General features: G+C 40.9%; 1 protein-coding gene across 50 annotated transcripts in view; it reads right to left on the bottom strand.

Moving 5' to 3' along the window:
* Nucleotides 1-13,779, bottom strand: part of ANK2 (ankyrin 2) — a 581,537-nt gene that overhangs the window by 93,924 nt on the left and 473,834 nt on the right. For all 50 annotated transcript variants that reach the window (XM_065596236.1, XM_065596239.1, XM_065596234.1 and 47 more), the window contains 5 exons: nucleotides 12,522-12,719; nucleotides 10,918-11,016; nucleotides 10,712-10,810; nucleotides 8,078-8,176; nucleotides 5,277-5,375 (listed from right to left, as the gene is read on the bottom strand). In XM_065596236.1, the coding sequence (XP_065452308.1) occupies nucleotides 5,277-5,375; nucleotides 8,078-8,176; nucleotides 10,712-10,810; nucleotides 10,918-11,016; nucleotides 12,522-12,719 (594 nt within the window). The remainder of the gene's footprint in view (nucleotides 1-5,276; nucleotides 5,376-8,077; nucleotides 8,177-10,711; nucleotides 10,811-10,917; nucleotides 11,017-12,521; nucleotides 12,720-13,779) is intronic.

Below are 13,779 nucleotides of genomic sequence, written 5' to 3'. Positions count from 1 at the left end.
TTGTATACATGGTACCCCCGCCAATATCTAGTAATATCAGATAAGTGGACATAGAATACGGTGACAGCCTATTGGGGCTCTAAAATTTGCTTTACTAAGGAAAAAAATCCCATTAGATCACTGTTAAATTTATCAATATAGAGTCTTAGACATAGGCCACGGTACATAAACGTGATCAATACCTATATATTCATCTGTTTATTACTCTTACACAACACTAGCATTAGCACTCTCAATCACATTAATACTTAGTAGGGTTGCCAGGCACTTGGTTTTCGACCGGAAAGCCCAGTCGAAAAGGGACCCTGGTGGCTTTGGTCAGCACTGCTGACCGGGCCGTTACAAGTCCGGTCGGTGGCGCAGCATAGCTAAGGCAGGCTCCCTGCATGACCTGGCTCTGCGCAGCTCCCCGAAAGTGGCCCGTCTTGTCCTGCCCCTAGGCACTGGGGTGGTCAGGGAAGCTCCGCGTGCTGCCTCCACCCCTAGCGCCAACTCCACAGCTCCCACTGGCCGGGAACTGCGGCCAATGGGAGCTGCAAAGGTGGCGCCTGTGGATGCGGGTAGCATGCACCGTGCAGAGTCACCTGGCTGCACCGTCCACTGCTCCTGGAAGTTGCTAAATGAATTCTTTGCTTCAGTCTTCACGGCTGAGGATGTTAGGGAGATTCCCAAACCTGAGCCAGCTTTTGTAGGTGACAAATCTGAGAACAGATTGAGGTGTCACTAGAGGAGGTTTGGGAATTAATTGATCAACTTAACAGTAACAAGTCACCGGGACCAGATGGCATTCACCCAAGAGTTCTGAAAGAACTCAAATGTGAAATTGCAGAACTATTAACTATGGTTTGTAACCTATCCTTTAAATTGGCTTCTGTCAATGACTGGAAGATAGCTAATGTAATGCCAATATTTAAAAAGGGCTCTAGAGATGATCCTGCAATTACAGACCGGTAAGTCTAACGTCAGTACCGGGCAAATTAGTTGAAACAATAGTAAAGAATAAAATTGTCAGACACATAGAAAAACATAAATTGTTGAGCAAAAGTCAACATGGCTTCTGTAAAGGGAAATCGTGTCTTACTAATCTATTAGAGTTCTTTGAAGGGGTCAACAAACATGTGGACAAGGGGGATCCAGTGGACATAGTGTACTTATATTTCCAGAAAACCTTTGACAAGGTCCCTCACCAAAGGCTCTTACGTAAATTAAGTTGTCATGGGGATAAGAGGGAAGGTCCTTTCATGGACTGAGAACTGGTTAAAAGACAGGGAACAAAGGGTAGGAATAAATGGTAAATTTTCAGAATGGAGAGGGGTAACTAGTGGTGTTCCCCAAGGGTCAGTCCTAGGACCAATCCTGTTCAACTTATTCATAAATGATCTGGAGATAGGGGTAAAAATTGAGCTGGCAAAGTTTGCAGACAATACTAAACTGCTCAAGATAGTTAAGACCAAAGCAGACTATGAAGAACTTCAAAAAGATCTCACAAAACTAAGTGATTGGGCAACAAAATGGCAAATGAAATTTAATGTGGATAAATGTAAAGTAATGCACATTGGAAAAAATAACCCCAACTATACATACAATATGATGGGGGCTAATTTAGCTACAACTAATCAGGAAAAAGATCTTGGAGTCATCGTAGATAGTTCTTTGAAGACCTCCACGCAGTGTGAAGTGGCAGTCAAAAAACCAAACAGGATGTTAGGAATCATTAAAAAGGGGATAGAGAATAAGACAGAGAATATCTTATTGCCCTTATATAAATCCATGGTACAGCCACATCTTGAATACTGCGTACAGATGTGGTCTCCTCATCTCAAAAAAGATATACTGGCATTAGAAAAGGTTCAGAGAAGGGCAACTAAAATGATTAGGGGTTTGGAAAGGGGCCCATATGAGGAGAGATTAAAGAGGCTAGGACTTTTCAGCTTGGAAAAGAGGAGACTAAGGGGGGATATGATAGAGGTATATAAAATCACAAGTGATGTGGAGAAAGTAGATAAGGAAAAGTTATTTACTTATTCCCATAATACAAGAACTAGGGCCCACCAAATTAAATTAATGGGCAACAGGTTTAAAACAAATAAAAGGAAGTTCTTCTTCACACAGTGCACAGTCAACTTGTGGAACTCCTTGCCTGAGGATGTTTTGAAGGCTAGACCTATAGCAGGGTTTAAAAGAGATCTGGATAAATTCATGGAGGTTAAGTCCATTGATGGCTATTAGCCAGGATGAGTAAGGAATGGTGACCCTAGCCTCTGTTTGTCAGAGGGTGGTGATGGATGGCAGGAGAGAGATCACTTGATCATTACCTGTTAGGTTCACTCCCTCTGGGGCACCTGGCATTGGCCACTGTCGGTAGACAGGATACTGGGCTGGATGGACCTTTGGTCTGACCCAGTACGGCCATTCTTATGTTCTTATACACTACCTAAAGCTCATATATGTATCACAAAATATTTGTTTCTACCAACTATGTTGAAATATATACACAAATTAACTGTTGCTCTGAAGCAGCTTAACAATTTAAATTTGTCACTTTGTGACCTGCAAAGTGAAAATCAGAAGGCAGGACAAACATGTTCTTTAAAACAAATCACAAGTTTTCTGTAGCATAAGAACCAACCGTGCTTCCATGCTACCTGCTTTCTATTCTATGTCAATCCTTCTCTACACAGGGGACCTGACTCTCTTCTCAGTGTCATTGCTTTACATTCTGGGAGCTCCATGCATATCAATAGAGCTATTCTGATGTAAATGAAAGGGAAATGAGACTCTGCACATTTATAGTAGGCCAAGGGCCTTTGGAAGCAATTGTTCCATATATAAACCAGCATTGGAAATTCCTCATCTTCGGGAATGCCAGTGACTTGCATATAATAGAGCACATTCTCTGTGCAGCACTCAGTTATATCACTGATCTTAGTCAGGGCCTTGAAGAATGAAATAGCTATGGTGACTGTACTGGCAATGTATCTTTTTCAGTGTTGAATGTTATATTGTACTAGCAATATCAACCTCATCATCTGGAAAACCCTATTGCAGGGATTACCTGCAATTTATCTTTCCTTTTTGACAATAGTTCCAAAAGCTCTTTAACCACCCAAATTACCTCTTTAAGACGCTGCAGAGACCTCATTACTTGCATGCACCAAAGTGGCGTTTGGGGACTGAGTCAAATTCATCTCTGGCAAACTCTATCTATGTCAGGCATAGTTCACCAGGGATGAATTTGCCCACAAGACTTTTTAAACACTGTTTCTCTCTTGTTTGAATTTGCATATTGGGTACACAGATACACTAAAAGAAATAGGATTTCTTGTACATAAACCTTTAGGTTCAACAAATGTTTGATTTAGCCCAAAGGTAAATGCCTCCTCAAGCATCTGCCATGTCTGGAGGAAAGGTCCGTTGCCCACATATACAGTATAGATTTTAAAAAAAATCTTTTATCCAAAATAACTAAATCAAAGTTATGTATTTTAAATGTGTTTATAAATTTCCTTTTTAATACTGCAATTCATATTATTACTATAATTTAATATTTATATTGTTATGGTACCTGCACAGCCACTGATAGCAGAGTGTTGCTAGGTGTTGTACAAATACAATGGAAGATTCAACAAGTGGGTGTAAAAGACGTGAAAGGAAAATAGGAGAAGGAAGATGAGGAAAACAGAGAAGAGAAGGGGTGGTTACATAGGCTACATAAGTCAGTTTTGAAAATGGACTTAATTACTTTTGATAAATGTTACCCAGAGAGAGGGAGAATACACTCTCTCTCTCTCTCTCTCTCTCTCTCACACACACACACACAAATATGAACATGTATGTATGTTATAAGAGTAAATAAATAAATATCAGCAAAAGCAAATACTCCATATTTACTAAGATTCTTCTGGAGATTGACTCAAATTTGGAGAAGAAAACTAAGCCTGTTTCTCACAGTTCATTAATAAAACATAGCTCACTCTATTTATAACATCATGTCAAGCCAATTTTGTTCCATCTTACTCTGTTCATTTCAACAGGGACTTGCTGTCAGCATGTGATGTAAAAGCAAAATTATTTTCCTCTCTCTCGTTCCTCATCCCCCCCCCCCCCCCATCTCCACTGTGGTGCATGTTCTTGGTTTGAACATATGGTAGCATCTTTTCACAAATTTTTGGATTGATCATTATGGGGCCCCTAATCTTATAGCCTTTCTATTTTTATAATGTTTTACGCTTTAAAAAATAAGCATTGTCCTTATAAGTTTTCATGGTAAAAGACTGTAAGGCAAATTCATGCAAAAAATGGTAGTATTACTGTGTTCAGTGATACACAGCTTTTTGAAGGCCTCTTTTCTGACTTACTAAAACAGTGGCAAACAGTAGCGATATGTGACCAGTGAGAGATTCTTCCCTCCTCCCCCCACTTGTGTCATGGCATCAGAATATAGCTAGTCTTTCTGGTTAAAAGCAACAGTTTGCATCTATTCTGACCATGTAACCAAGTGACTGGTTACCACTGTCCTCTCTAAAATTAAATTGTTTTTTTTTTTTTAAAAAAAGGAGTAAACAGAGTTTTGAAAAATAAAACTACTCCACAGGCATCAACTTGGCTCAACTCGGGACGTTTGGCATATATCATTCATGAGCCCCGAGAACCAAAATCCTGATTCCAGTCAGTTTGAGGGCTGAGGAAGTGAGCAGGGATTTTTTACACTATGATAAAACTGGATCGATTTGTTCTGGAAGTGATTTGAGCAAAATGAGGATTTATGTGCTTCAGGGCCGCTTAGTGAGCACCACTAAGTCTGGCACTCATGCATGGATTGGCATAGCCTGATTGCTAAGAAGCCTGCTATGGTGGTTCTGCCACAAGCAGGTGTCACAGAGGAAAGCATACAAGTATAAGGAGAGACTGAAAATAAGGAAGTAGGATAATGGAAAAGAAAAATAGAGAAATTGGCCAGAACCTATACAAACACTCCCAAACTTCAGGAAAGTTTAGATTTGCTGCTCAGGCCCTTCTCTAAAAACTTATATTCTGGTTTGAGTACTTGTTATTTCATCTGTGTAAACTCGGATATATAGAGCTATTTATATTAATTCTGTGTAGTGTATGAACATCTATATGCACATCAATACATTTGCAACAACCAAGCAAAGGAAGGCCTTAAAAACTTAAACTAAAAAGAGGAAGAGGGAGGCAGAGGGAGTCTGAAGCAGTACAGTAGAGACAGCATTATGAATAGAGAATGGAAGTATTAAAACACATCTAGTACTCACAGTTGTGGTGGTTGTGACCTCCTCTGTTACCACCTTCAGAGTATCAACCACTGAGATGTATCCCAAACGCCTTGCAATCGCTAAGGCAGTGTTACCATTCTGAAGAGAGAGAGAGAAATGAGAGGGAGGACTGTGATTTGAACCAATGAGATCACTCTCAGCACTGCATGAGCCAGCATTTCCATCCAAAACAAGGCACAGCTTAGGAAAATCACTGAGTTTTACCATTACATCTGAATCTGTCTTTGTAACTTCTTTAAGACTATAGTCCTGATTACCATGGTAACACAACACACTTACATCTGCCTGCAATTCCTCATAAAAAACATGTTGCATGCTTTAACCCTAAAGTTGTCAAATTTCACTACACATTATGTGCCTTGCCTGCATTGTTTTCCAAAAACTCTATTATTTGGGAGGTTATTCTAAAAACTATTAAAAAGTTTTAGGGTTTAATGTCTTATACAAACAGCTGACATCTGCAGCAGGTACAATGCTCTCTCTGGGAATATATAACTTATGCAAAAGCTCATGATGTAACAAGCAACAAAACAAAACAAGATTCGAGTATAGGACATGGGGAGAATTCTTTTACATTTAAATGCCTATCTAAGCCATCAAAAATAACTAGTATTTAAATAGCCCTTTTAATCTTCAAATAAAAAATTCATTAACTAGTTAAACCCCAGAACACCCTTGTGATGTGGATAGGTATTACTTTATTTATATAGGGCTAGATTGTTATATTCTCATTCACACTGAACAATATCTTACATCAGGAGCTGTACCACTAAAGTCAATGGAGCTACTCAATGGGAGTGAGAGAATATCAAAATCTGGTCTGTATTTATTTCTTTCAAAAGTTCACAGTGTAAATCCATCCACAATGAGTAGCCCAAAATCAGTGCCTTTTTTGTCAGGAAGAGCAGAAAAAAATATCAGACACAAGCTACATCAGGTAAGAATGTCTGAGGGTATGTCTTCACTCAGAGTTAACCTGGGTGATCAGCCCCAGGGTATGAGCCGCCACACTGCAAAGCCCTATCCAAGTTACTGTGTCCTTATTGCTACTGTATTCACCTGTGTGTATCACTAGGACTTCTGAGGGCATGGTTCTTTGTACAGTAGTAAGCTGAGCAGTTCTTTTATTCTTTCCCAGTGAATAATGGGAGAATTTGTGTGTCCTTCTGAGCACATGGTGAGAATTGTGGGAAGACAGGGAAGGATTATAAGCACTCTAGTGTTTTAGCCACTGCAAAGTAGGTGGCTTTCCAGCCCAAAGCCTTGGCTTCACTTTAGGGTTAGTTTAGTTATCTACACTCAACTTAACTCCTTTTGAGTTAGGCTCTCTTGACTGAGAGAAACCATACTGCAAAATGACACTCAGTCTGCACAGTGTTTGGATTAGCAGCACAGAATAGCTTTACTGCATTATTTACTCAAGCATCAGAAGCACTTGAGCTTCAACCTACATCTCCTGATAGTCCAGCTAGCTCAAGTTTAAAGCACCACTTACCCCAAGTGGGAGATTTGTGTGTGTAGACAGGAATCAAGCTGGGGTAACACTTGAATTACATATATCTCTAGCTAACACTGCAACTAAGGCAAGTCCCAAATGAAAGCTGAACTGGGGCTCTAACCCAGACTGACCTGACCCAACAAGCTGTGCCAGCTAGCCCCACTTGAAAGCACCACTTAACCTGGATGAGATATTTGTGTGTGGTTGGTAAACCAGAGTAAGAGCCCCGGCTACCTCTGCAGAGATTGTGCTTTGAGGTATGATGGACCCAGGCTGTGACAGCCCTACAAGGTTATTGAAATCAAATGAACATACCCTCAAAATAAGTAAGCCCTGATGGGGTATTTAGCCGCAGGAACTGACCATAAAAGCCTCCCAGCTGAGGACGTAGGATATAAACTAAGACATGGATTCTTGGATAACTCAATCCCAGAGTATTGTTCCAGGGAGTGAGTGAGAAGCCAGTGCAGATTTAAGCAGGTGTACTATGCACTCATGGCAGTCTGACACACTCAGGAGCTAGGCTGAGGCCTGTTTTTATTTTAACCAGTTGGAACCTCTGGGTACACAGAGCTCACCTGGAGTTGTCAGTGGTATAGATGGCTGTTACAACAATGGCGTTAAAGAAAAACAGTTGCAGACTCCTGGCTGTCTGTAGAGGATAGAAGCTACGCTATAGACTATAACTGCTATCTGAGAATCCAGGAGTAGCAGTGAACTCAATCCAGGAGGTGGCAAACAAATGGATAGAGGAATAGTGTACATCAGGTCTGGACTAAAGTGCTTCATCCTGGGTAGTAAGTATCCCTTTCATCTTATACACAGTAGGGTTGCGGTCAGTTTGCCTTCATCCAGATCCTCATCTTGGCCCGGCACGGGGAGAATAATAAGACTACCATTTATTGCCATTCTTGTTTTACACATGGAGAAACTGAGATGCAGAGTGCCTGTGACACAACCAGTCAGTGGCCAACCTGGAATTATAATTCAGGAATTACTGTTCCCAAATCCCATGCTCAGCTCACTATTCAATCTAACTCTCCATCTGGAAAGAGCTTTGCAACTAAGCAGAGCTACCTTAAGGGGCTAGAAAGGAGAGAGGAAGTCACACTCACACATCTGATGACCAGCTGTATGAGAAGCACATTCACCAAAGCAAAAGGCTAGAGAGGAGAGGAATCAGATGAGTCAATCAGACTCAGGAAAGAGAGGACCCATCAGGGGGAAAAGCTGCAGGCAGGTGATAGATTGCAGTAGTACCACAGACAGTTTCCAGACTTACAGCAGTGATGGCATTGGGCTTGGCCCCATGCTGGAGTAGAACATTGATGATATGAGTGTGACCCTGTTGAGCAGCTTGGTGCAGAGGGGTGTAGCCATTCTGTTATTAGTGGTAACCACCATATTTTTAAGGAGAGAAAAATACAGTGATTAGAAAATACATTTCAATTTACTTCCTCTATTCAAGACATTTAATTTATTTAAAACCACATCTATGCCAGCATTTCACCCACACATATAATAATTCTCAGCACCTTCTCTAAACCCTCTAGGGATTAATGAAATAATAAATCATGATAATATTTTGACTTGCAGAGCATTTTTCATATGACAATATTAATGGTCTTGATAAAGGTGAGCAAACATTACTGTCCGCATTTCACAGATGGGAACAATGAAGCACAGAGAACATAATGCTCATGCCCAAGGTCACAGAGCAAATGTGGGAAGGGGGGGAAGAGCCAGGTCTTCTGACTCCCAGCCCTCTGTTTTTAATGGGTACCCAAGGAGTCTGCCTTTAAAAACACTTGGGCTAATTTATAAAGCCATGTAAATTCTAAAAGCACTGATTGAGTCCATTTTAAATGAACCAGCTGTTTGACTATGAGTCTCGCTGATTATGAATGTCAGTGCACTTCATCTTCTGTTGGTCTACAAAAGGTCCCAACTGTGCCACAGATACAGTGAAAAATGTTTGCATGTTCTGCATACCAATAAACAATTTTTAATTCTGTATCTACTCCAATGATCCGTTAATGATGTTCTATAATACAAAAGCATAGCCAGACTGCACTTCAGCTAGCTGATCTGAGGGGGAATTGTATGAATCTAGTCAGGCAGTTAATTTACAAATTATCTGCACTTGACTTTGAAAGTAGGTAGAGAATAAAACTGGGGGGAAATCACAATTTGATTTCACTGTACCATTTATGTATGTATAAGAGAGCCTAAGGGACTCATACTGATCTCTTGGACTCGTGTGTGAGCCTTAAACTCGGACTATGACATGTATCTTTCATATGGACAGATGGGTGAGAACGTGCTTGGTTCTCTAGTTGCCCTTGTAACATTTAGGCTACGCATTCATCTACCAGGTAGGATACAAAGCAGGGGTTTACTATAGGTTGTGGTGTTTTATACTGACAAGCACATTATTTCTATTACTTTAATATCAGTGCTGTCCCTTGGGATTGAGTGCAGACACATCACCTTTCCGCTGGACATGGCACACAATATCCTGAAGGTTCTCTCTATGGAAAGAACCCCAATAGCATGTCGTTCGGTTTTTAACATGTTCTGTCAGCTATAAATCTGGCCAGGAGGGACTTGCTCTTTAAACTGAGTGAATCCACAATGCTGGTCTGTTAGTCTGCCAAGATTTATGATGTTTTCAAAGAGCCAGTGAGCCAGATACTGGTTTCAGTTACTCCGGTGTTACTCTAAACTAACTTTAATAGAATTATTTCAGATAACTAGAATAACCAGGGAAACTGAAGTCAGAACCTGACCCAATGAGTTCTACACACATTTAGATACAGAGTAACACCTAACAGATAAGGGGCAATTAGGACATTCCTTTCAATTGCCTCCAAGTAGCTCAGCTGGAGGTGATGCCAGCTGCCACTTGGTAGCATGCAGTTTCTAGCTGTCTGCTTTTATTATGGGTTTCAACTTTTTTCTTATTGTACCTACAAGCTCTTTGAACAATCTCATCTATGGTTTTAACCTACTGAGTCTGGGCTATGACTGCTCTGGAAATGTCCTGACTCTATCCCTGCCACTGTGTTTTTTTGTGCATTGAAGTTAGTGCTGTTTAGTTGGGCTCATTTTCATGATGCCGTCCCACTTTGAGGAGTGGATCGACCATATAAGTAAGCAGCTGGAGACAGAGTCGTCAGCAGGAATGATCAGTGAATTACAAGTTTGTGTGATTCTGATCAGTTGTCAAGGACACCAGATGTGTTGTTGGAGCCATCAATGGAGCTTAGCTGTTTGCACTGACATCAAAACACCAAGGAAACCAGGTGAACGGTATGACTATAGGCTACCAACAGGAAGCCAGTTTGAATTGGAGCCAGGGAGCGCTGGGCCTTTGTGGGCTGGCCTTCTCCTTCTTCTGGTGCAGGTGATGTGATGACAACTGTGATATAACATGGCTTTGTGGTCACAGATCCCTCAGTGTAAGCATATATTCGGCAGATTCAGAAACCACTGGTTGAGAGAGGCAGAGTTGTCTCCACATAGCACACCTTGAGGGTTTTATTCTGGTGTAACTCAGAAGTAACTCTGCTGAAGTCAATGGAATTACACTAATGCTAGCAGAATCAGGCTCATATGTGTTACAAGTACAAATAAAATAAAGGAAAAACTCAAGAGAACAGATCTCCCTTCTCACACACTCACACACAGAGTTAATGCACCTAACTTCAGCTTAGTGAGTAATGCACCCTGAAGCAGAGCAAAGGGAACTCATTCCACCACAGCCACAAATCAGCAGATATTGACACCTAGTGTGCATGCATAATTTGTAAAAAGATCTACCAGGAAAAGAATCCTATAGCTGTCCATATGCAGTATGAATTAGTATCATATGGTCACTGAAGGAAAAAAACAGAAGTGATGACAAATTCTTTACCTTTGTTTTAGCATTGACGTTGGCTCCCTGCTTCAGGAGGAAATTCACCATCTTGACATTTCCATAGTGACAAGCCACAATTAAAGGAGTGTAGCCTAGCTACAATAAAACAACACAAAAAAGTAAACCTATGCAGTCAATGGGACGTTCCATTATAACAATAACATCCTTGTTCACCTGGGAAGCAGTAGCATTATGTGGTTTACCTTTGTCTGGGCATCTTGGTTTGCACCCTGCTTTGTCAGTATATCAGCTACGTTCACTTTATCCTCCTGAGCTGCAAGGTGCAAGGATGTCAATCCACTCTACAAATGAAATGGAAAGAGAACTATAATGTTACCAAAAGGAAAGAAACGGGACTTGCAAGTTTTATCATTTTTTAAATATAGCATGTCTGTAATTTCAAAAATAAAGATTTTTAAGCAGAAACGAGAGTTGGTCTCTATCCATGTAAAACTAGCGAACAGCTCATCACAGCAAACTGTCATCGTAACTATAGATTGGTGCTTTCAACTAGTGATTACCATACTTGGACTTTACATAATAACATCACTGGAGAAATCAAAGTGCCAACTAATGAAGTAGGATGACCCCTTCTGCAACTCTGGGAGCCATATGTAGCCTTCCTCAGCTGGGAGAAATGGGCCTTAACAATTATGGGTAGGAGTCAGAATAAAGGAAACAGTAGAAGAGAATTGAGGCCCAAAAAGAGAATTGAAGCAAACCTTTAAAAAAACACACGTTGATAGCCTGTGGACAGGCAATGGGTAAGAGCTTATATAAATAATTTGTATAAATAGATACATTGACTTTGAGAATGGAAAAGAAGTTTGTTTCCCATTTCTTAGAATGGTGCATTACACTATTCTCATACAGCAAGAGCCTCATCATGCAACTTTTACTCCTGAGCAAAGGCTGCAGAACCAGGGCCTGAGAGAGTAAATTTTGTTCAGCATCTTTTGGCTGGATAAAACTGCATCACAGAAAGTCTTATGTAATGTTTTTTGGGAGGGAATCAAGGTACTTCTAGGAAGGATTTGGCACACATTCCAATAGAAAACCTGATGGATCAGAATGGTTTTCATTAGGATTATTTTATTATTTTCTCAACTAGTAAAGCTGCATTATTCTTTGCCAAACATTACTAGTTTCTTCCATCCCAGCAAGGAAGCTGGATGGCACAATATATTGGGGTAAGTGCCATAAGCACTCCACTAGTTCCGCCCTCAAGCTATTGTTCTCTGACATGTGTCACATAGGGCTGGATCAACCCAATGACCCACAGGACCTAGAGCTTTGTGCAACCTCCCTTCTATTATTTCTTAATCCTTTAGACAGGATGTACAACTTTGGTATTATGTTGGGAACAGCTCAGAGATATAAAACTGCAGGACAGTGGAAACACTACAACCCTTTCTCCATGGCTGGTTCTGCAGCAACTTCCCCTGGCTTGCCTGCTTCTCCAAGCCCACCTTTCTGTCACAGCTTGCAGGCACATCATTTTCCACTGAACATGGCACACCACTGAAGGTCCTCCCTAGGTTACCCAACAAAGCTGTTAATGATATGCTTTTAAGACAGCTTCTGATCAGGGTCACTTTCTCTGCTAGCTCTAGCTACCCTCACTGCTGCTGTTCACCCGCCTGCCTTGGTTCCTTACACTTCTCATATCTTGAGCTTTTGCATGTGTATAGAGGTGTGTAGTTTGGACTCTATTTCTGAGCAGCAGGCTCTATTCTTGTATTGCACTTTGCAAGTCATTGGATGCCCTCCCTGTGATAGCTTATCCTCAGGGGTGAGAGGGCATTACCTTAGTTGCCACATGGATATTAGATCCTTTGTCCAGGAGCAAGGTAACCATGTCAGCATGACCTTCTTGAGAGGCCAGGTGCAGCGGGGTCACTCCCTGTTTGGTCAGAATGTTGGTCTCAGCTCCGTAGCTCAGCAGCGTGGTAGCTATCTGCATCTGATTCTTCTTAGCAGCAATGTGCAGAGGGGTGTATCCATTCTAAAACCAGGTTCCACATGTTAATAGCCTTTTCTGATGTTTACAAATCCATCACATAGCAAATAGTGGTCCATTTTATTTCATAGAAATATCTGGAACAATCTGTCTCTAGACACTATGACATTATTTTTCCCATTCTTGACAATTCTACAGTCAGTTTACAGTGGAAATAATAATGGAGGAATAGAAAATGTCCACTTTTCAGATTATGGTGGCATAGAGAAATATGAAGGAATGTTGAAAAGAAAAACCATTAAAAAACAACTATTGAGACATTTCTGTATCTTAAGAATTATTTACATAGGATTCCTGTATCAGATGAGACCAATTGTCCATTTAGATTGGAATCCTGTCTCCAACAGTGGCCAATACCAGATACTTCAAAGGAAGGTGGACAATTATGGAATAGCCTATGCATATGGAAATCTTTTCCTAAACCCTGCCATTTAGTAGTTATCGTATGCCCTAAACTAGCATAAAAAGGATATAACCCCTCACGCTATCTGGTATATTGTGGCTGTTTTTAATATCCACATAAATATCTAGTCCTTTTTCTAAACCTCTGGGCTCCTCGCCTCAATGCTATCTGGTGGGAATGAGTGCCATTTTAACTTTTCCAATTGCAAACTGCACATTATAAAGCAATACGTTAAAATCTATATTTAGTAGACCTTGGCAAAAAATTTCAGACAGAACATTTTTCTGTCAGAAAATGCTGAACTGACAGAATCTAAAGGTTCAGAGGGATGTGTCAATTCCATGGAAACTTTCAACAGAAACCAGGAAAGCAGGACAGAGTGCTTGCCTGCCAGGTTTCCTGAGAGCCTGGGTTTTCCTGGCTGCCCAGAATCCTGGGGCAGCCAGCTCCCTGGGGAGCTGAACAACATGAGGAGGCTCCCTGGGCAGCTGCCTCCCTGTAGTGCCTGATTCCTTAAGGGAGTTGGCTGCCTGAGAAGTTGGGCACCTCTTGGAGGCAGCTGCCTGGAAAGTTAACTGTTTTGGTTATCCCTTAAATGGAATTTTTCAGAAATTTTCCTCCCGTGAAAAAGTTTGAAATTTT

This window comes from Chrysemys picta, chromosome 5, assembly GCF_011386835.1.
Source record: "Chrysemys picta bellii isolate R12L10 chromosome 5, ASM1138683v2, whole genome shotgun sequence".
NCBI classification, from domain to species: domain Eukaryota; kingdom Metazoa; phylum Chordata; order Testudines; family Emydidae; genus Chrysemys; species Chrysemys picta.
This window is presented reverse-complemented; position numbering and strand designations above follow the sequence as displayed.